The sequence below is a fragment of the Manis pentadactyla genome, chromosome 1, assembly GCF_030020395.1.
Source record: "Manis pentadactyla isolate mManPen7 chromosome 1, mManPen7.hap1, whole genome shotgun sequence".
Classification (NCBI taxonomy): domain Eukaryota; kingdom Metazoa; phylum Chordata; class Mammalia; order Pholidota; family Manidae; genus Manis; species Manis pentadactyla.
In genome coordinates, this window is record NC_080019.1 from 197,120,797 (window position 1) to 197,144,711 (window position 23,915).

The 23,915-nt window shown below is 52.7% G+C and overlaps 1 protein-coding gene across 1 annotated transcript; it reads left to right on the forward strand.

Annotated features, from left to right (window-relative positions):
- Positions 1–1,075: 1,075 nt before the first annotated feature.
- LOC130679575 (collagen alpha-2(I) chain-like) lies at positions 1,076–23,862 on the forward strand. The gene is made up of 7 exons (XM_057488752.1): positions 1,076–1,240; positions 15,643–15,759; positions 15,872–15,938; positions 17,186–18,059; positions 19,140–19,227; positions 20,621–20,747; positions 22,646–23,862. The coding sequence occupies exons 1-7, from the start codon at positions 1,076–1,078 to the stop codon at positions 22,657–22,659; spliced, it is 1,452 nt and encodes a 483-aa protein (XP_057344735.1). The 3' UTR covers positions 22,660–23,862.
- Positions 23,863–23,915: the final 53 nt, after the last annotated feature.

Below are 23,915 nucleotides of genomic sequence, written 5' to 3' on the forward strand. Positions count from 1 at the left end.
GTATCTCGGCGCTTTTCATCCTGGGCAGGAGGAGCTGATCACGATGCTCCTCCCACGGCCCTGCCCCACCTCAGACTGTCTTTTTCCTGTTAATCTGGCTCATGTCAGTTTGATTCATGTCAGGTTCTAGAAGAACCTCCCGGGGTAGAGGAAATTTCTTCCTCCCCAACAGTTTCTAATAGATTTCCTAGTAACGAGAAATCTTTGTGATAACTTAGTCATGTGTTCCTCTCTTTTTGTATAGCCTGGCTGTTTTCCAATGTTTAATCTGGAATTTTTGCACTGCTATTCGTAAGGCAGATGCTCTGTAATTTCCTTTTATATTTAGTCTTTGTCAGGTTTGGGAATCAATGTTACTTCATTTCTTAGAAAGAATTTGGAAGCTTTCCTCTTGCTTCTAGGCCTGGGAGAACACGATGGCAGCAGCACTAGCTCTTGGAAGTTTTAGCACAATTTCCTGGTGAGGCAAAACTAATCACTAATGATAAAAGTCACAATATGATATTTTAAAATTAGAAATAAAAGTGCTATGAAGAAAAAATAATCTTCCTGTGAAGTCCCTTGGGCCTGGTGCTTTTGGGGAGGAGATGGGGTATAAACACCTTTCTCTTTATTTTATGGAAATTTGTTTGTTTAGATTTTTTTTAATGTCTCCTGTGTGTGTTTTGGTAAATTATCTTTCCCTAGGAAATTATCCATTTCACTGAAGACTTGAACTCTGTATAGTTTGTTTTTACTTAAAAAAAAAAATTCAAGATATTGTAACAGCCTGGTAGGGTGATAGCTGGAACCTAGAATTATGTATATAAATGTTCTACCACTGTGTTGTACACTTGAAACTCATGTAATGTAATACTGTGTGTCAACTACCCTTCAATAAAAAATAATTATTATAAAAAAAAAAAAAAAAAAAATTCAGAAGCAGCTGGAGGAGACAGCTGATAACCTGGCAGGTTAACAAGCAGGTCAGACAGCAGACAAGAGGAGCAACGGCCGGAACGCCCGTGATTTAAACAGTATCTTCTTAACGACCTTGCACCTGGCCGGACAGGACCGCCGCCGGCCCTGGGCGCTGATGCGCGTGGAGGCCTCCGCCTGGTGCACCCTCAAGAAGCTGGGCGCGCACCTGGGGTCCTTCCGGGGAGCGGCAGCCGCTGGGGCTCGTCTGCCGGACCCCGGATCCCACATGGACGCGCGGCCTGACCTGCCTGGGTGGCACCTTGCTGTTCCGGGTCCCCGGGTGAGGCAGCGGCGGGTGCTTCCCTGGCTTCGGGGCTCCCTCTTTGGGCCCCACCTTCCAACACCCTGCAGGGCGGGCTGCGGGGGGCTCCCAAGAGCTGCGGGGGCGCCCAGTAGAGGGGGCACAGGGACGGGTTGCAGCGGGGTCAGGGCACCGGGGAAAGGGGTTGTGGCCTGCCTTTGGCACCCCACGCCGCACGGACTCCGCAGACCCCTAGGCCCCTGGAAACTCCCGAGATAAACCAAGTAGGCCGGGGCTGCGCTGGTTAGCGCCGTCCCTGTGTCCCTCCCCAGGAAAGACCAAGCCGGTGCTGGGCTCCTGGCCTGGGCCCCGGGCAGCCCTACTTACAGTCATGAGTCTCTGTGACCATTTAGTGGGAAAGACCCACTTTTCTGGCTTCTACTTTCTAGACCATAATCAAGAGATGGTGGCCATTTATTAATGAATACGCCCCCAAACTCATGTTCGCATGCACATGTGCACAGAATTTAAAGGTCGTGGAAAGAAAAGTCAGCGTGTTTGCCTATAGATAATTGAGATTTGCAAGAAGAAGAAATCTTTCCAACTGCACGCTGGAGATGACAAGTTTATACATGAATGATCTTAGACTCCCTGGTAAGTTTAAATAAAGCAGCAAAGCCATTGGTCTTTCCATGGCGTTTAAAGTCCAGAAAGAAAATAATTCTACATTTGTAGAAGCCAACTAAAGATGAGGGAGATTGGTCAGCTGGTGGTCAGAACGGAGCTCTCGCCTGGCCTGCCCACCCGCTGCGAGGAGACGGCCTGCCCACTTCTCCCCAGGAGTCTGAGGACCAGGCAATGCTTCCTGCTCCGAAGCACCTCCTACAAAGGACAGAAGCCAGGCCGGGCAAAATACATTCTTGGTTTGGTTTCTAGAACTTTCCAAAAGCAGGTGCCGAGTCCATTAACAAGCAGCACAGCCGTCCAACTTGGAGGGAACAATCGGAAAATGCCCCTGCTTATGCTGACTTAGGGATTTCAGATTTAATTTCAGTCCCAGATGTTACAACACGTCTGGAGTTTTTGTCCCCATGGCATTTAAAATACATCTTTTGTCTATTATAAATTTTAAAACATACAGAAGATTTGAAAAATCAGACAATGAAAAACCGTATGTCACCCACACGGGGTTTGCTCTGGCTCTGCGTCTGAAGCCCCCACCCCCGCGGAAGGAATCTGCAGCCCCCTTGAGGCTGCCCCCAATGAGTCTGTGGGACTCTCTCCTCTCAAACGGGATCCATCTACGTTCACAGATGGCATTATTTTTTGTCTTTTTGGTTTCTCTCAGCCTTTCCTCCCAGGACACCGACTTAAATGTCTATTCTTCCCTTGTCTGTGCTGAGGCCGCCCTTGCAGTGTCAGGTCGTGAGCCTTGACACACGTGCCCCAGCTCAGCATGGGGCAGCCCTTCCCCGGCAGCCCCCGAGCTCCTCCCCAACCTGTGCTCTGCCTTGGCCAGGACATCCCACAAATTGGACCACACAACGCATAACCTTCTGACTTGCAGTGGGGTCCCCACCAGGAGAGTGTCCTGGAGGCCACGGTGCCATGGCCACTGAGAGGACATGCCCTGCTCCTGGGGGAGCCACTGTCCAGGCCACACTAGGACTCAGTTCAGTTTTAATTTAAGAATATTTGAAAGTGACTTTTATGGTAAAATGTATATAACATAAAATGCACCATTCTAACCATTTCTAACTGCACAGCTCAGGGGCATTAAGCGCATGAAGCCCTAACTCCTGGTCCCCAGCCCCAGCCTCTCCACCTACTTTGCGTCTCTGCACCTGACAGCTCCAGGGGCCTCAGGAAGTGGACTCGTGCAGCATTGCCCACCCCGTGCCTGGCTTATGTCCCTGAGCAGCATGTCCGCATGTCCTCAGGTTCGTGCGTCCATGCAGGTGTCGGGATCTCAGGCCTTCTGAAAGCTGAACAGTGCCGCCTGTGTGGACGAAACCTGTTTATCCTTTATCTGCCCCTAGACACCTGTCAGCTCATTATACTAATTTTTCTTGAGAAAGTTACACATGTACATAGAGTTTTTAAATTCTGAATGCACAGGACATATAATGACAAGCAAGTCTTCCCTCTGCCCGGACTTCCTGACCTCAGCAGCAGGCACCTCGGAAGACAAAGGGACACAGGTGCACCTGCCCACACCCCTGAAGAGGGGCTGTGACCTCTGTGCTTCCCTGCCAGGTCTGCCAGGAGGGGCCTACCTCCGTGACGGGAAAGCAGAATTGCGGATAGTGGCAGTTTGGACGGGGTGTGCTGTCCACTGGGTGTGGGGAGGGTGGGTGAGCGGGTCCAGGAGCTTCTCTGTGGAACCAGTGTGCCAATCCTGTGTCCTGTGGGCCAGCCCTGCATCTTCCCATCTTCCTAGATTTCCCACCTCCTCCTCCATTAGACTGTAGTGGACCTAATCCTTCCGCTCCCACTATTTCCAAGCCTGATGAGGAAATACTCAGAAAGCTCTCAAATGCCTCCCCCTCTTGGCAGGTGTGGTGGGAAGCCAAAGCCAAGGAAACAGGGTTTCTGTTAAGGCTTCAGGAATGTAGAGGAATCACAGGTGCCTGGGTGCTTGGGATTTAAACAATGTAACAGTGCATCCCTCCCCACCCCACCCCTGACCCCACCGGGACTCAGTGATATGGAACAGCTAATCATAGTCACGGAAGCCCATTAGTTTATAATATGATGGCCGGGTAACCTTTACAGAAATGGGTTAAAATATAACTAGCATCCTTACCTAATAGCTCCCACTGCAATGGTTCCTGGGTGCTGACTCCCCCCTTAACTTTGTAGTAAATGTATAAGAGGCGTGGCCCTGCTGTACTGGGGGCTCGGACCTCGGGAGCTCACTCCCCTCCGAGCCCGCCGGCGTGAAATAACCTCCGCCCTCCGAGACCTCCGAGGGCCGCTCGGTTCCTCTGTCGGCGATCCAGTCCAGATTTTCCAGTTTTCTGTAACAAGCCCGTTTCCTTTTCTCTTTTGAAACTTCTCTGTTTGCTTTTTCTTTCTGTTTTTTTTTGTGTGTGTGTGATGGAGCTTCTAGTGTTTTCATCTATTATTTTATTATTTTCTTTTCCAAAGACCCTCTTGTAGATTTATTCACTAGTTCTATTGTTTTTCTATTTCAATTAATCAACATTTACCTTTACTCTTTTCTTCTGATTTTCTTACGTTTCTAAATTTGTTGCTTATCACATTAAAGACGAGTTTATTTATGTCCATTTGTTTTCACATTTGGTAATGTAGATATTTTAGGATATGCATTTTTTTTCTGGTATTTTAACCATATCTCATAGATTCTGTGTGCCGTGTTCTTAAGTATTTACATACATCGTTTTCTAAGTAGCCTATCTTTGGGGGCTTTATTTCTTTTTAGTATCATGATAATTGGACAGTTTTGGGCTTTTTTCTGTTTTTCTTCCTATTTTCATTCTTAGTGGTTTTTTTAAATTTTTGCTCTTCAACTATAGAAGGCGGCTCTGAATGTGCTGAGGCCTTCTGTCTCCTTAAACACTTGATGAGAAACACGCACCCTTTTTCTAGGGGTGATGAGTCCTCAGATGAGATGGTTTCATGTTCTAATGGACCTGTGGCACTGGTGCCCAAAGGCACTGATGGGGCCAGCTGGAGAGACCCGGGAGCTGGGCCAGGGCCGCTGTGGCCGGGTAGGGGCCCGCAGTCTTCGGCCACTTTGTGTGCCCTCCCCTCTGTCTGCAGCCTCCGCCCTCGAGCCCTGGGCCAGGACCTGCTGCTCCATTGTGCTGGTGCTGTAGCCCCCACCGCGGTGCCCTCGCCACCTGGCCTGCCCCCTGCAGCCGGCAGCAGGAGATGCGCGGCCGCGCTCTCCCCTAGACGGCCAGATGGAGGATCCCGGGCTCTGGCGCCACATCCTTTCCCCTCCTCCGTCCTCAGGCCTGGCTGGGGGCCCCAACACAGGGCAGCGTGCAGTCCCCGTAATACAGAGAGCCACTGAATAAACTGGGGGCTGAGAGGGCCTCGGTCGTGTGACCCCCAAGCACAGGAAGAACCCCTGGCTGCCTGCAGTCCAGTCACCCCCACGCCCTCCACTCTCCTCCTTGGGCTGTCCTCTGACCCAGAGGCAGGGGTGGAAGGGCCCGCTCCCTCCCATCCCCGCCCCCCCCCCGTCACCCCCCTGCTGTCCCCCTTCCTGCCCTCCGGGGTCCGAGGCATGGGGTAACAGCAAGGGCTTGCCATGCTCTTGCTGAGCAGCTCCCCATTTCCCAAAGGGCCTGCAAGGATGGGGGCAGCGGCTGGGAGGGGCAGGGCAGAGAGCCACAGTCCTGCCCCAGGGGGACCGGCTGCGAGGGCAAGTCTGCTGGGGGCTCCCCTTTTGGAAATGCTTCATTCAGTGAGAAAAGCAGGCAGGGTTACCGTCGGCCGGCCCCTTCCCTACCAGCACTGTGTGCTCCCTGAGCCGTTCTGTTCACCCCGCAAGTGTCTTCAGCAGAAACTGTACGCAGCCAGCCACGGGGCGCCGCCGGGACTCATTGGGACAGATGCTCCGGGAGGCCAGAGGCACTGCTGGCGCTCTTGGCCTGGTCATAGTTACGAGCCAAGGTTTGTGTTTGCTTTTAAAGATGCAGATTTCCTGACCCTGCGGCCGGGAGCTCCGTACCATGTCCACACTGGGAAGGCGCCACAGCGGCACGGCGGGCAGGGATCTGCTCCAGTCACGGAGGCCCTCTCAGGGGCTGCCTCAGGAGCGCAGAGCTGGCCCCCACAGCCGCTGAGCCATACTGCCCAGCCTCTAGCCACACATGTCCATCACATCTGAGGACAACGAGCCAGTGGGGAGGGCGGGTGCCCAGGTGGGTGGAGGACTGGCTTCCAGGAAGCAGACCGAGCTCTGAGCCCTCCAGGACAAGCACCCCAGGGACTGCCATCCCACCTCGAGTCCTACAGTGGCTGCACAGGGACAGACGGGGGTCCTGGTTGGGCACTGGACACAGGTGAGTGTGGACAACAGCCCCACAGGGCCACCCAAAGTATCAGGATCCTGGGAAATGGCCAGACTCCCCCAGACGTGTGCCCAGCAGCAGAGGCAGGAGCCGCCTGGGAAGGCCAGGAGGAGGGTGGGAGCCCCCGTGTGGGAGGGAAGCCGGTCAGTGGGTGGATCCCTCTGTCCCTGAGGGGTAGGGGTACCAGCAGACAGGAGGAAATGCTCTCTGCTCCAGGGTCCAGCCCAGGGCAGATCCCTCCAGCCAGGAAGTCCCCCAGCCAGGGGTGGGGGTGCGGTGGGGTGCAGAGCAGCACAGAGACGGTGTGGCCCGCTTTGTTGTCCAGCTCCTCCTGAGGGCCTGGTTGTAAAGGCCTCGTGGCTTTTACAGAAATCCTGTCGGCGTGTTTCTGGTCAGTTCTGGAGTTCGCAAAGAGCTGTTCAAGGGCTTTAAACTCAGGTTCCTTACAGGTGTTCCCTGGCTCCATTTGTTTCTATTGACGTCCCCCATTCAAAGTGTGATGCAGCCAGTGCCTGACTTTCATTCTGACTTTGAAAAGTTGGTGGACACCCAGCCACCTGCTTGCAGTTTGTGGGCCGACACCGAAGGGAGGCCCCTGAAGCCTGGCACCCATGGTCTGGGATCTTCAAGTAAGCAGGGTCTGAAGCGCCTGGATGTGGATGACCCAAGAAAGGGTGAACTGACACATCAGAGTGGGTTGGCGGGTGGGTGCCGGACCAGCCCCAAGGGGCAGCTTGGCCAGGGCCTCGGGCGGGGCCCAAGCTGCTGGACGGGGCTCCAGGTTGGCAGAGCCAGCCTCTCTCAGAGCACAGCCCTCCCCCAGCGCCTTCCTCCGGATGGGCTGATTCCCATTTCTAGGCAGCTGGAGGCCAGGCAGACTCTGCTGAGGCCGATTTGTCCAGGAGGGAGAGATCAAGAACATCTGGCCACCATCAGGCCTGCAGCGCCCAGAGGAACAGACCTCCCTGCTTGGGGCCCAGCCCTCCCGAGGGGGAGGAGGAGGGTGCGTCAAGGCTGGTGGGGGAGCCTCACACAGGGCCTTAGAGCCCAGCGCCAATGCCACAGCTGATAACACGCCTGCACCCCACCCCTTGGGCTGTAGAGACGCATCAACCTGAACTCAGGTCCCCCGGGGACAGGGATGATGTCCGGCAGACACACAGACCCCAAGGAAGCACAGGACGCGGGAGGACAGAGACTGAGGAAACATCTCCAGTTGCAGAAAAAGTGGGGTAGGGTGGGGTGGGGGGAGTCAGGTGTGGGGACCAGCCCCCCCAGCCATGCGTGGGGGGCAGATGGGGAGGCTGCTTCGGCACCACCTGTTCCTGACTTGTGAGGGAGCTTCCTGTTTTCCTGTCTCTTTTCTGTTGCCTAAGCAGTGTTGTTCATTTTGAAATCAGAAAACAGATATAAGCAAAAAGGAGGACAACCAAGCTGAACATTATGTGACCCCCAGAGATAACCATTCTTTGCTTTTTCCTTTTAAAAATGCATGCCTGGGGGAGGGGGCTCCTGGAGTGGCAGTGGGAGGGGCTCAACACAACTCTCCCCCAAGAAACACCCGGGATGTGGAGCTTTGAAGATTACCCAAAGGGCTCAAGCAACAAATTTAGAAGCATTTATTCCACAAAACCTATGGGAACAGAGTAAGGACAGTGGGGGCCATGGCATCTGGGTCGGGACCCAAGCACCCAGCTCTGGGTCATGGAGGAGCCATTCTGGTGGGCTCAGCAGGTAAGTGGCAACAGCGTCCGTCTCCCAAGGTCCTGGGAAGAGCCAGCGTGGCAGCAGTGAATGTGGGCAGAGCCTGTTTCCCCACTGTGTGCTGTGGGAACAATAGTGCATAGCAGCTGGGTGGGCAGCTCGTCTACCCCACCCCCAGCTCCCACTCCATAGGCAGGATCCTAGGGTGGGGAGGGGGTCAGGGCAAGCCACAAGCCTGGGAACACCCTGGCCCTGTCTGGTCAGACTGGGAAGGAGTTTATGTCCTGGGGCATTTCCAAAAACTGTAGAACAATGGCAGCGATCAATGGAGGACAGCAGCCAGGCATGACACCAAGAGAGGCTGGCTGCAACTTCACCGGGAGGCCAAGGGAAGACACAGTGAGGGGATCCCGGAGGCCCATAAGACTGTGACACAGTGAGGGGGTCCCGGAGGCCCATAGGACTGTGCAGTGCTCAAGGCTGGGCACTTCTAAGAGGGACTTCTGAGCTGTTGGTCGCTGGCTGAACATGGGACAAACTCATGAAGTCACTGTGAAAGTGAGCTCCAAAGCAACACAGACCCAACAAGAGAGGGTGAGACCTAGCTGGCTCAGGGGCTTGACCACAACCTCCAAGGAATCCCGGCTGATGGTGAAGCTATGCCGAACCACGGGTAACTCCTGGAGACCAGGCCTCCAACAGGGGGAGTTATGAGTGTGGACCTAAGGCAGAATGCTGTGGGGCATAGTCACCACATCACCAAACAAACGAGTGGGGCCGGGGGATCTGTATTCAGGGTTTTTGCAATATATTGACTAAAATGTCCAAAATTCAACAAAAAATTATGAGCCATGCACCAAAGTAGAAAAATTTGACTTACACATGGAAAAACAGGCTACAGAAACTGTCTGAGAGTGCCAGGTGCTGAACTTAGCTGCTTAGAAGCAGCTATTATAAATATGTTCAGAGAACTAAAGGAGCCTGTGTTTAAAGAAGCAAAGGAAGATATGATGATATTGACCCATCAAGTAGTGAATATAAATAAGGAAATTAAATAATCAAAAAAAGCCAAGTGAAAATTCTAGAAATGGAAAGTATAACTGAAATGAAAAATTCCCCAGAGGAACTCAGCAGTAAATTTGAGTTGGCAGAAGGAAAACATCAGCAAACCTGAAAATAGACCAATAGAGATGATGTGACTGAAGAACTGAAACAAAGTGGAGAAGAGCGGATGGAGCCTGGGGACAGCGCCACCAAGGGCGCCGATGTGCACATGACAGGAGTGCCAAGGGGAGAAAAGGCGGGAAAAATATCCAAATACGTAAGGACTGAAAATGTCCCAAGTCTGATGAAAAATGATCATCTACACATTCAAGAGGCTCAACAAATTCCCTAATAGGACAAATACAAAGAGAGCTGCATCCAAACACATTATAGCCAAAATATCGAAGTTCAAAGATAACAAGAAAATCTGGAAAGAAGAGAATAATGACTTGTTACATACAAGGGAACCCCAGTAAGATTAAAAGCAGAATTCTCCTCAGAAAGAATGGCAAGCAGAAGGCAGGCAGATGACATATTCAAAGTACTGAAAGAAAAAAACTCAACCAAGAATCTTCTATCCAGCAAGACTATCACTCAGAAATAAAGATGAAATAAAATTATTTTCAGGCAAACAAAAACTGAGAAAAGTTTGTTGCTAGTAAGCCTGCTGTACAAGAAACACTAAAGGAATTTCTTTGAGCTGAAAGCACGTGACCCCAAGCACTAATTCAAATTCACACACACACACACACACACACACAAACACACAGTGCACCAGTAAAAGTGATTATTTACATAATTGCAAAGACAATATGATTGCATATATCTTCTTCTTCTAACTGACTTAAAAAAGCAATTGCATAAAATTGTATTGTTGGGCCTATAACATATATAAACATATGATATTTGACAGAGCACAAAGGAAGAGACTGGAAATGAAGCTCTACTGGGACAGAAAATGACACCAGGTGATATCTCAAATCCATAGGAAGAAATAAAGAGAATGGAAACTAATAAATTGCATTAATATAAAAAAATCAATGAACATGTATTTGCTTTCTTGTTGTTTCCCTAAAAGACATGTTATGTACTGCAATGTATTGTTGCTTTTTAACATAGGTAGTTATGATCAGTGTAAAAACTAAAAGAAGAAATGAAGTTATACAGAAATAAAGTTTCTATATCTTACTAAAATGAAGTTAGTATAAATCTGAAATAGGTTGTGACAACTTAAAATGTATATTGTAAGCCCTAGAGCAAACACTGAAAAATTAACAAATATATAGTTAAAAAATCATTAAATAAATGTAAGCAGTACACTGGGAAGATACCTACTTAATAAAAACAAAACAATAATTAGGAATAGAGAACTAAAAAAACCTCATGAGACATAACATAAAGCAAAATGACACATATAAATCCAATAATATCAATAATAACATTAAAGAGATTGTCAGAAAGACAGAGATTGTCAGACTGGATGAATCACAGATCCAAATACATACTATCTACAGGAGATACACATTAGATCCAAAGGTACAAAAAAGTTGAAATTTAAAAGCATAGAAAAATTTATACCATGCAAACCATAATTATAAGTGATCTGGAGTGGCTATGCTAATATAAGACAACATAGACTTTTTTTTAAAGTTATTACAGATAAAGAGGGACTTTTTTGTTGATAAAAAGGCCAATCTCTATCAGGAAGATAAAACAATTATAAACAACAAGTAACATCCCCAAAATGCATGCAGCATAAACTGAAACAATTAAGAACAGTAATAATTAGAGACTTCAATATCCCATTTTCAATAAAAGGTAAGTAGGAAATCAACAAAGATAAAAAGAAAAACTGGAACAGTACTATAAACCAACTCTAACAGGCATCATAGACACTCTCCCGACAACAGCAGAGTGAACCCACCTTCTCAGGTGTGCATGGAACATTCTCTAGGATAGATTACATCTGAGGCCACAAAACCAGCCTCAATAAATTTAAAAAAAATCATATAAAGCAGGTACACTGACCACATTGGAATTAAATTAGAAACCAGCAACAGAAAAAAAAATTGGCAAATTCACAAATATGTAGAAACTAAGCAACACACTCCTAAATAATCAACATATCAAACAATAAATCACAAGAGAAATTAGGAAATACATTGAGATGAATAAAAAATGAAAACATCCTATTCCAAAAAAGCAGTACTTAGAAACAAAGTGATACCCATATATTTTTTTAAAAAGGTGTCAAATTGGTTACCTAATATCCCATTCTAATAATTTAGAAAAAAAAAAGAGCAAACTAAGGGCAAGCAGAAGAAGCGGTTGGATCTTGTGGTTCTTTCTGTTCTTTGTGGTTTTTTTTAATCTATTCTGGCAATCTCTCTACCTTTGATTGGATTATTTAATATATTCACACTTAGTGTTATTATGGTTAGATGTATAGTTGCTATTTTGTTTTTTGTTTCTATATGTCTCATGATTTTTTATTCCTTTATTCCTGCTTACTGCTTTCTTTTGTATTAAATGGATATTTTCTGTACCATAAAATCTGGAGCAGGAAAAAAGTAAAATAAAGAATAGAAAAGCAATAGAGAAAATAAACAAAACCAAAGGTTGGTTATTTGAAAAGATGAAACCTTTGACAAGCCTTTAGTTAGACTGACCCAGAAACAAGAGAAGACTCAAATCACTGAAATCAGGAATGAAAGGGGAAGGAGGCATCACTACTGACCAAACAGAAGTGACAAGCCCTGGAAGGGGGCGCTCTGAGCAGCCGTGTGCCAGTGAGTTCAGCAGTTTAGGTGAGGTGGGTGGTCACCATAAATTTCCAAGACTGATTCAAGAAGAATTAGAAAATATGAATATACCTATAACAAAGAAATTAAATTAGGAATATAAAAAACAGTCCACAGAGAAAATCCCATATCCAGGTCCCTTAACTGTTGAGTGCTACCAAACATTTAAAGAATTAAGGTCAACCCCTCACAAACTCTTTCAAAAGAGAGAAGAGGGAGCACCTCCCAGTTCTTTCCAGGAGGCTGTACTACGTCATACCCAAACTAGACAGTACATCACAATAAAACTACAGACTAATATCCCTTGGGAATGTAAATGCAAAAATCGTCAACAAAATACTGGGAAAATTCAGCAACATATAAAAAGTACCTTACATCATGATCATGTGTGATCCATTCCAGGAGTGCAAATTTAGTTTAACATTTGAGAATCATGTGCTATACCATATTCCTAGAAAGAAAGCCAAAAAGCCATGGCTGCCTCAACAGATGCAGAGGAAGCATCTGGCAAAATGCAGCACCCTCCCAAGACCATGGCGGGAATGTAGGCTGAATTGTCTCCTAGAAAATACATGTATTGAAGTTCTAACACCAGTGCCTCAGAAGGTAACCATATTTGGGAATAAGTCTTTAAAGGGGTGATTAAGTAAAAATGAGACCTTTATGGTAGGCCCTAACCCAATCTGGCTGGTGTCCTTATAAGCAGAGAAGATCAGGACACACAGGGATGGATCCCAGACAAGTGTGAGCACAAGGGACAGTCACGTGAGGAGACGGTGGGGAGTTGGCATCTGCAAGCCAGGGAGAGAAGCTGCCCACGAAACAACATGCAGCACCTTGATCCTGGACTTCCAGCCAGAAGAAAATACATTTCCATTTACTGGGGCTACACCACCTCTAGTATTTTGTTATGGTGGCCCAGGCAAATTTATACACTGATAAAGGGCATCTGTAAAAACCCACCGCTGAAGCCGTACTTAATGGTGGAGGACTGGCTGCTCACCGCTGAGACCGTGAGGGTGACAAGTGTGTCCCCACTCACCCCTTGTGTCCAGCACAGCTGGAGGTTCTCTCAGAGCATCTGGGTGAGGAGAGGGGATGAAGGGCATCTAGATTTGACAGAAGGAGCTGAACTATGTTCACAGATGACATGGTGTTCTATATAGAAAATTCTAAGGATTCCACTGAAAACCTTCCAAAAACGAATAAGAAGTTCAGCCAGGTGGCAGAATACGAGATCAATACACATGAACCAGTTGTGATCTATACGCTCTTAATGAACAATCCAAAAAAGGAAAAACAATCCCATTTACAAGAGCGTCAGAAAGAGCGAAATACTCAGGCTGAACTTCGCTTGTGCACTATCTACTTAACAGTGTGATCACTGAAAACTACAAAACGCTGAAAGAAGTCAAAGACCTAAATAGGTGAAGAGGCACCCAGGATTATGGATGAGAAGACTTCTGTTAAGACAGCAATACTCCCCAAACTGACCCACAGATCCAGCTCCACACCTGTCAACATCCCACTTGGCTTCCTTAGAAAAATTGACAAATAGACCCTAAAATTCATATGGAAAACAACCTTCCACACATGTGTGTCCTTTTGTGCCCAGCTTCCTTCACTTAGCTTGTTTTTGAGGTTCATCCATATTGTATGTATGTGTGTATGACCACTTTATTCCTTTCATTGCCAAATATAATTCCAGAACCAAAAGAACACACTTTCTGATTTCAAAACTTACCACAAAACTACAGTAATCAGTACTGTGTGTGGCACATACAGATTAGTGCAATACACTCTTGAGAGTCCAGGAATAATCCTCTACAGCTACAGCCAATTGACCTTGATCTTCAATAAAGCTACCAGGACAGTTAAGTGGGCAGAAGGACCTCCTTTCCCACCACTGGTGCCAGTCGGCTGGGTACTCCCAGGCAAAGAATTCATGTCCCTGCCTCAGGCCAAACAGAAAAGTTAACTCAAAACGGAGAGTGCCTGAATGTGAGAGCTCAGAATATAAAACCCTTAGCAGAAAATACAGGAGCAAATTTGTGTGACCGTGGATTAAGCAATGATTTCTTAGGTAAGACACAAAAATCACAATATTAAAGAAAAAAATCAATAACTTGGATTTCAACAAAATTGGAAACCTTTGTGCTTCAAAGAACACCATTGAGAAAGTATAAAGACTACCCGTAGATGTGCAAATCACATCTATGATCAGGGATTTGTATCCAGAATCAAATATGTACAGAACTCTTGCAACTCAGTAATAAGAAGATAGATAACCCAAATTAAAAATGGGCAAGGATTTGAATGCACATTTCTCCAAAGAAGATAAATAAATGACCAGCAAGCACAGGAAGCACAGTCCCCATCATCAGGGTCAGGGAAACGCAGATCAGGACCCCAGTGAGCTGCCATCCCCCACCACCAGGGTGGGTGCGATCAAGATGGTAAGTGTTGGCAAGGGTGAGTGGAAGCTGGATTCTCATTGCATGGATGGGAATGTAAAATGTTTACAGCCACAGGGAAAAAGTTTTCCAGCTCCTCAAAAGATTAAAAAGATTTTCAAAGGACCCATTTCACTCCAAGTCTATCCAAGGAAAGTGAAAGCATGTGCACACACATGTGCGGCAGCAGCACCAGGATGGCCAGTGAGCAGAGCAACCACATGCCCACCAGCCAGCAGCACGAGCAAGGCGCCATGTCCCACGGTGGGACGCACTTGGCGATGAGGAGGAGGGGGCGCAGCCACGCAGGCGAGCCTCGGAGACAAGTAACAGGAGCTGGGCACAGACGGCCGCACCCGGGGCGCGTCTGGGTGTGTGGAATGTCTGGGACAGACAGACCTTAGAGGCGAAGGGAGGCGACAGGAGATTACGGTCAATGAGTAAAAGGTTTCTTTGGGGGATGATGAAATAGTCTGAAATCATGTAGTTGCATAGCTCTGCAAATACACTAAAAAAAACTGAGTTGTACATTTTACTGGGTGGCTTTCATGATATGTAAACTGTATCTTAATAAAGCTGTTAAAATGCAGAAAAAAACATAGACACGGTCTCATGCACTCTAGGAAAGCCCATCTGTGTGCGTGCTGCACAGGGTGGAAGGACCAGCCGCGCCCAGAGTGTGAGGGCTCACGCTGGCCTGTGCAGCCCCGCGGGTGCCGTCTGCCTGCCCTCAGCCCCCAGGGAGGGCCCCCTGCGCTTTGGGCCCCTCCCATCATCGTGTGACCTCTGCATTTCGCCTCACGTGTATGCACCCTACATGTCATGACTTGCACGTCTTCAGTGTTGATACGTGGACCCTACTGGTGCGCTTCCCATGACCAGCACTTTCCACAACAAGGTGTGCGGGGCCTGACTCTGCAGCCACACGTGTTGATGGCCAAGCAGCATCCTGGGGCCTGGCATCTGTTTGTTTTTGGCTGTTATGAAGGTTGATGTAAACATTCTGCTGGGGGCTCCTGGAACCCAGCCACAGTTTGCATTGCATAGAAAAGGTCCCTGTTGGGACTGTCCCCACGCACAGGGACCACAGGTGCTGGAGGCCAGAGGCAACAGGCCCTGGGCTGGGCCACCGTGGCCCGTGGGGCTGCTCTGGAGGGCTGGTGCCACCTGGGGGTGGGGGGCTTTGCCTGGAACTGCCAGGGCGCTTCCGAAGTGGCCCCCCCAAGCCCCACCCCAGTGGAAGGGGTCAGGCCTTCTCGGGCTCAGGAGGCTTTTCATGGATCCTTCTCTGGTGGCCATGACTGACCTTCTGCGGCTTTACCGAGCATCCCCCGCCCCGACACACGGGGTGTCTCTTCCCCGTGTCGGAGCGGTGGCCTTGTTTCCTGCAGGGAAATGTGCTCGTGGCTCCGCCACTGTCCTCCGTGAGGGTCCCGGATGCTGACCCTTCGTCGGCTGCATGTGCGGCCAGCCTGGGAGACCCCCGGTGTCCTTTGACGGCTTCGTCAGTGAGTCACATTTATCAATCATCTTTTTGGCTGGGGACGTTTTGAGTCTCATTTGAGAAATTCCTTTCTTAGCCAGAGGCCACATCTATATCTTGTGGTATTTTCTCCCCAGGTTTCCATCTGGGCTCCGACATGCGAGTACTTGTCCCATCGGGAATTGGCCTTGGGCGTGGCGTGGGGTGGGACCTCCTCCAGGACACACCCTGGCCCTCACACGCACACACGCACCTGGCTCTGGGCTCCTTGCGTGCCCGTCGCTGTGTCTGTGCCAGATGTATCAATAACCACAGATTGATCCTGATTGTCAAGTAGCCAGGAGGCCAGAGCACCTAAGAATCACGACAGGATTTTGGTCAGGACTGCCCTGAATCTCACTCCTGCTATTCTTCAAGTACCTTTTGCTCAAAATAATGTTATGCAAAGTGGCATGTTTGGGATGGCATGTCCTGCCACCCTCAACACCCAGCAGACAGGAATGACTCCCAACCGTAAAGAGAAATGGCTACAAAATAAATACTTAAATCCTCACAAAGATAGGGAAAAATAAAATCCACAAAACAAATAGAGCATCATGAAACAAATGCAGGAGGAAGAGGAAGAAATGGCTATGAATAGAAGCAAAACTAATAACAAGAGCATGTTCCTTTGTAAATGATAAAAAATACTTCTTAAATTCCACAGGCACCGAACCTCTTGACACAAACAGTAGGGATTCGTGGACAGGTCTCTAAAGTGTGAGACATGCCTGAGGCTCCCTCTGTTGCCAAGAAGCAGAGCTGTGCCAGGTGAGTTCATAATCTTAGGAAATGTGAAGTATTCATGTTAAACATTTTAAGAGTAAATACTAGAAGAAAGCAATGGAGTGTATAAATTCTGGACTGGTTGAAGGAAAGAAGGGAAGAAGGTGAATCTGGCCAATCTGACAGGTGGGAAGGGAGAGGAAAAGTGGGGATTTCAAATCACCTGATAAGATGGAAGAAAAAGAAAAACTGAATGTACCAGTGATCACTCACATGTAAATAAAGCAGGTTAAACTCATTAAGTTGTTAATTCATTACATTTATGAAATGTATTCACGAATTCTTGAAGAAACAAACTCTCATACTGGATAAATAGTCACATTCCAGCTACATGCTGCTTCCAAGTGGCCTATAAAAAAGAGAATGATGCAGCCCAGGAAAGAGTAAATGGAGAGAAAGACCCAAGTGGTCACGGACTGAAGCTCTGCGCGGGACCTGATCCGAAGCAAGATGCGGTGAAGATGCGTCTCCGGGGCGAGCGGCTGCTGATCCATAGGCCGGAGGTCTTGCGGGAGGAGGGGGCTGGGGCGACGTGGCCACAGTCCACGAGGCTGGAGGTCCCGGGGGGCGCGGCCCTGCCAAGCCTCGATCGCGGACTTCAGGTCTCCAGACGGTGAGAAAATAAGTTTCGGTTGTTTTAAGCCCCCCAGGCCGAGTAACTCCTCACAGCGACCCCAGCGCACGATACACCCGACAGACAGAGTCGGAGTGCGGCAGAGGATCTGAAGGCAAAGGCCCGGGGCGCCCCCGGCACCCACACCCCTTCGGTCGCGAGCAGGCGCCCCCAGATCCGGGCGGGCAGGCAGTTCCCGCAGCCGGATCCCCGGGTCCTTCCGGAGACGTCAGAAACTGCCGCCGCCTCGCGCAGGAACGAGGAGCGAAGCGGAGCTGCACGTCTGTGGTCCGGGCCGTGCGGTCTGTCTCGGGCCCGGGACGCCCCTCAAACCCGACGGCGCTCCCCGCCTCCCGGGGTCCAGGGCTGAGCGGCGCCGCCGCCGTGGGCGCGAGGGGTGTGGGCGGCGGCCGCTCGCACGCGGACAGACGCGTGGGTTCAAGTGTTTGTGTGCAAAGGTGGTCACGAGCCGCTTTTACAGCAGTGGGAAAGCGGAGGGCCGGGAGGGAACCGTCGCCCCCCAAAACCAACCTGTCCCGGGACACGGGACCTGCGGGTCCCCGGCAGGGAAGCCGCGCCGCCCCACCCGCCGGCCCCCGCCCAGGCCGGGAGGGCAGCAGAGGGCGCCCCAGGTCCACGCTGGCGCCCAGAAAGCCGGAAATGCGGGCCATCGCGGGGAGCAGGGCGGGTTTGCTGGGGCACAGGAGGGCGCCCCCGCGGTGGAAGGGCTGGTTCCGCTGGGCTGGGGTCCCAAAGCCTGGCGGTCCACAGCCCCCCACCACAGCCGTCAGACCCTGCGGCCCGGCCGTCCCCTCTCTCCCGCCCCCGCCGGGCCTGGAGCGTCCGGGAAAGAGCCCCCCCCAACACTGCTTCTGCGGAGTAAGAAGGTGGGGTAATAACAGGCCCCCGGGGTGGGGCCGCGCTCCCTGCGTGGGCGGAGGAGCTCCTGCTGTTCCTGGAAACCCCGGGAGTTCGCGCGGCCCACGTGGGACCTCACCCCGTCCGACCCCTGCTTTCCTGGGATGTCCGCCCTGGGGTGCACTGTGCAGAATGACTGGGGCTCCCTGAGCCACTGAGGGCCAGAGGGTCTGAGTGACCCTACCCACTCCTGGGGAGTGTCAGGGAAGGACGCAGGGGAAGGGCTCACTAGGATGGGCTGGAGGCCCGGGAGGTGGGGAGGGGCTCCGCCTTTCCTCCCGGGTCCTGTGGGGGTGACTGGAGGAGCTGTCTGGGAGCGCGGCGGGGGCTGCCGGTCTATGAGGGGCCCCTGGCCACCCTTTCTCTCTTCCCTGCCAGCTGGGACCCCTCAGAACTGCCGTGTGACCCAGTGCGGACAGGCTGTGGACCGTGGCCAAGGCGGCCCTGAGGCCCACCCCACCCCCCGAGGCCCACCCCCGTGTCGTGCGCCCCGCAGGGGGCCAGTGCGGGGTTCACACAGATGAGCCGGGGCCAGGCCCCAGGCCCTCGGCGCCAGCGCTAATATCCTGTCCAGTCCCCACCCACGGGGAAGCTGGGTGGGGAGGGGAAGGGAGGGGACCCTCAGACCTTCCCCCACCGGGGGAGGCAGGCCAGCCAGATGTGCCCCTGCCCCTGCAGTACTGCCCGCCCTGAGGGCTCTCCGGGCTGTGGGCAGCCAGGAGGGGGTGCAGGGAGCTGTGGAGGCGAGGAGGCCCCCAGGCCCAGAGAACATGATCTTAACCCCGCCCAGGGCAGCCAGCTCCCCCTGCAGTCTTGGGGCCTCAGGACCCACCCCCACACCCCCACACGCCCACACCAAGGGTCCGCAGCCTGGAAATGACTACTGTTCACAAGGATCCCTGGCGGCCCCCACTGGCTGAGGGGGCCCACCGGGAGGGCTCTGGGAGCCCAGGGCCGTCTGCCCAGGAAGCCCCTTCCCCCAGGGCCCCGCGGGCCCCCCAGTCCCATCTAAATCTGCTCAGAGAAAAGCAGCCAGGCCTCCCCCACAGGCTCAGACGCCTCCTGCCCTCCCGCCCGCCCCTTGGAAATCGCCGCCAGATGCTCCACTTTTTCCAGAGAGCCAGAGGCCAGCATGAGGTAACCGGAGAACGATTAACCCTTCCAGACCCACAGCCAGCAGGGGCCCCATGTCCAGGGCTTGCAGGGCAGGTCCCCTGCCCGAGGCCCCATGAGACCGCCCGTGCCATTGAGGGGTGCCCTGCTTGGACCTGGGCCTTGGGCCACAGAGTCCGTGGGATGGCCCACACAGCCCGCGCCCCCTGCACATGGCCAGGGGCACCTGGCATCTACCTGTCTGCTTCCCTGGAAGGTCCCTTGCTCCTCCACATCAGGTTCCAGGCTCAGTAATGCCACCCTCGGTCTGTGCCCACCCAGGGTCCTCACACCCACCCCTCCCCCTGCCACTCAGACAAAGCAATACCTGTCCTTACACATCTGGGTGGTGGGCACCCTCCCTACAAGGCCCGGTGGTGCCAAGGACATCGCCAGCTTTGTGGGAATTCTGGAGTGAACTGTGGCCCCACACCTGGCCCCACACCCCCTGGGCTGCTCCACCTTGGCAGCAAGCCCACCCCTCGCCCATGGTAGCGGTGGGTCCCCCTGAATTTAGGCCTTCTGCTCTGGGCCGCCCAGAGGAAGGGAGACTGCTTGCATGTGACTCCGCCTCCGAGAGCCACCCTGGTCTGCCCCCTCCCGCCCGGCTCGTGCCCCCCTCCGGTTGCCGAGTCCTGCGTGACCGGGGCTGGGCACAGAGACCTCAGGCCTCAGGTTTCCCACCTGTAACTGGACAGTCAGTGGCCACCATCCCACCACCCGGGCCAGTAGGCCAGTGACCTGTGGGGTTTATCACAGATGGACTGTCTAGACAGCCCCTCCCTCCTCCCCTTCTTTATATTTTATTATTTCTTTCAAATGATGGGACCCACAACCCAAGCCCCTGTGTCTGACTCTGAGCAGAAAATAAAATTCTCAGTTCTTAGGCAATAAAGGAGAGTAAGGAGTAAGGCAGGCCACAGCACAGAGAGGGACTCACTGGCGACTGGTGCCCAGCTGGACAGCCCCCAGCACGCCTGGGGGATGGACGGGGAGGCTGCTGGATGGCTCGGGTGCATTTTGGGTTTTGCGCTGAGGTAATGCCCAGGAACAGCAATAACTAATGGGAAACACCTCGGACATGATCAGTCGCCTCCTGTCCTCTCACCCTCCCACAGTGACCAGAGCCTGGGCATCCCGAGGCTCCCCCAGAACAAACGGGGGGCCCTGCGGCTCTGCACCCCTGGGCTTCCTGACCTCCCTCCTCCCCTCACCTTACCAGGCCTGCACCGGTGCATGTCCTGCTCCTTTTCCCTGTGGGCCACAGGACTGTTGCATAGCCCCGTAATTTGCTGAACAAACCCTGTTGTTGAGTTTAGGGTGTCACCACATTGCGCAGTCAAAGAGCTATGCATTTTGGTGTAATTTTTGCTAATAGGTCTGCAGGATGCACTTGGACGTGCAGTGGACGGATGGACACCCTGCCTTCCAGCAACAGGTGCCGGAGGCCAGCTCTGCGTGGTGTCCTGTCAAGGACTACAGCCTGGGTTTTCCTTCCTCCAGAGGTGAGCCATGGCACCCCCCTTGGTGCCAACTGGTGTAAGCTCCTTGCCAGTGAGGCCCCGAGTCATCGCCTGAGGGGCCCTGCCTGCAGGGCAGCGTGATTCTGGTGGGCCTCATAAAGCCACCCGCCACGTGCCTGCATGCCCAGCACTGTCCTCCTGGGTGACCAGCCTGGCTGTGACCGACGCCCCCACCCCAGACCCCCGGCTGGTCTGCAAAGCCCCTTGGGAAGGCAGTCCTGCCCCGGCAGCCAGCCCCGCCCACCCCAGCTGCAATCTGACCGCTGGCTTCCGTGGTGGGAATGAGGGGAATGAGCCGACCAGAGGGCAAACAGAAGCTGGAAGACGGCCGCCCTGCCCCCGATGCCCAGGGCCCAGACCGCGGGACCCTTGCGGCCGCGCCACCAGCAGAGGGGCTGCCCCAGTGACGAGGTCGGGGAGAAGCAGCCCGTGCACACGGAGGCCCAGAGCCCTGGTGAGGGGTGTGCTGGCTGGTACCCGCGCCTGCGCCCACATGTGTAATCCATGGAAACACTATTTCCTTGATGAATCATGTTCCAAGTTAGGAGGAAAATTCTCTATAGTTGAGGCATTAAAAAGAAACCAAGTAGGTCTTTGTTCAACGGATGCTGAGATTCGGGGCCTTGGGTTTCATGAAGGCGGCTGTCTGACCCCAAAGCCCCTGGGAGAGGCAGGGTGCTCTGAAAGCACCCCTTCTGTGATGGGGAGAGCAGCCTCCTCAGACCCACCGTGTCTCTGGGCCACCCCTCAGGGGCCCGCAGGCTGCTCCCCCACCCCAGGCTGTGTCTGGGCCGACAGCGCATCAGTGCCAGGGACACTGGCTCTGCTGGGGTGTGGGTGCAGTTGGAGCCCCTCCGCTGTGCCCAGTCCCCACCCCCGGGGGCTCTGCGAGCCCCACCGCTCCCCCAACAGGCCCCTCAGGCATGTCCTCTGTCCTTGCTGGAACACATCTTGTCTGTGGGACCCTGAGCCTGGGCATAGGCATAGCTGATGGTGCCCTGGCAGAGCCCCCTGGCTGAGGGGGTGCAGGGGCAGACACGTCCCGGCCGTGCTGGGCCAGTGGGCAGGCAGTGGTCCACACAGCCATCCGGAGCCACAGCTGCTGCCCCGAGGCCCAGTGCGGAGCAGGGCGCCGAGGCCTGAGGCAAGCAGGGTGTGTGCGCGGGGTGGGGGTCCACCTGGTGCCGTCTACGGAGCTTCCTCTCTCCTTGGGGCCTGCCTGCTCCTTGGGCTTCAGGCCTTCGCCAGAGTCCTGTGCTCACTTTTCTGGGTGCCTCGGCAGCCGGGCCCTGCCTGTGTCACCTGACAGCTGCTCCAGGTCCTTTGAGACCCACTGGGCCCCCGTCACGGGTCTGGGCGGCTCAACTGCAGACCCCTCCCCACGCGGGCCCCCACAGGGCTGTGGCTGGTGGGCAGCCCCAGCCAAGACCTGCCCCCCTAAGGGCTGGTTCTGCAGCCGCAGACGAGGGGCCTGCTGGGCCCAAATGCCACACCCCTCGTGCAGTGGCGGGAGCCTGGGAAAGCCACTCCTCTCTGCCCTTTCTCCTTCTCTGCAAGCAAACCACCGAATTCTCTGGCAGGCGACGCTGAGAGCAGCTGCTCACTCATGAGGCTCAGGCCTGGCTCCCGGCAGCGGGCTGGGTTGGGTTTTCTGCATGGGCACCGACTGGCCTCGCCTGGGGGGTGGGGGGTGGACTCTGCGGGGACACTGCCGCGCCCAGGGGGTCCCTGCAGTGCCCCTGAGAGGGCTGGGTCTGCAGCGAGGAGCCAAGGACAGCCTCACCTCAACTGCGCAACAGCAACAGCAAAGTGGGGGGGGGGGGCGGACGGTTTCCCTTGTTCATGTTTTCTGTGTTTTTCATACTTTCTCTACTACATAGGCATCACTTCATAATCATAAAGACCATAGACAAAGTGTATAAACAGATATCTTGCAGGCGACCCTACGTATGTAAACAAGGTGATTTCTATGTGTGATCTTCCCGTGACCAGCATGTCACTTTTTTGGAAGAGGAAAAGTAAAAACGGTCGCAGGATCTCTGCTGAGCTCCTCCGAGGAGGACGGCCCCTGTGCACTCTGAGCTCGGGCCTTCTCCTCTTTGCACTCAGACGGCCCCAGTCCTGCCTCGCAGAAGCTCCGGCTGTGCTGGAGGGCAGGGGCTGCCGGCTGGAAGGTGTTACTGCCGTGCGCCCCGTACACCCTCATCCACACTGCTGAGCGGTCACACCCATCAGACACACTGATGCAAAGCTGCAGGTGCTCTGCAAACAGACACCTAACAAGGACCTCTGCAGGGAGGGCCCGGGAGGGGACCAGGCCACCAGGCCACGTGTGACAGCGACAGCACAGCCTACGTTTCCTCCCAGTTCACAGGCAATGTGCTCAGTACAGCCTGCTGTGTAACAAAGGGCTCCCCAGCTGTGCTGCCCAGCATGGCAGGCCCCTGCTCTCTCAGGGTCCCGGGTGCCAGGAAGCCACGCCGCCCAGCTGCCCTCCACCGCATGGGTCGTTGTGTTCCTCAGGCACACATGCATGTACCTATTTCTCCTCCAAAACCTGCAAGAACATCAGAGCCACCGTTTGCACGTAAAACAGCTCAGACTCAGGCCCAGTGAGCAGTGCCAGCCTGTGTGTAGATTGGCATCTGCCATGGTTGAGCGGGAAGTTCACAAGCTGGGTGCCACCACACCAAACCCCAAAGCAGAGAAATGCCCACGGCACAATCTGGATGAAAAACAGAGAAGCAGAATGAGAGGTGCTCTGGAAATGCGCATGTAGTTGCTGGCTTTGATTTCCTGGAGGAAAATGAAAATTTCTTTACCAAATATGTATTTGATTAAGCTGAGAAAAAACACTTCCATGAAAAACAGCTCAGAAATCTGACAAAGCGATGGATTTGTGACATTTAAACCAACAGGGATGCCCTCTGTAGAAAGCAGTTAGCATGGAGCTGGGTGGACACAGCCGGTCAGTTCCCGGGAACATCTGGATGAGAAACAACCAAAAGTGGTTCAAGGAAGTTCGTGTCGGACACTCCTTTTCAGACATCTGAGACGTGGCTCATTTTCTACTTAGGCATAAGCAAGTAGAAGTCCCCACAAACCGGGGAATCAGGGCTGCGTCAGGGCCCAGGGCTGCCCCAGAGTGAG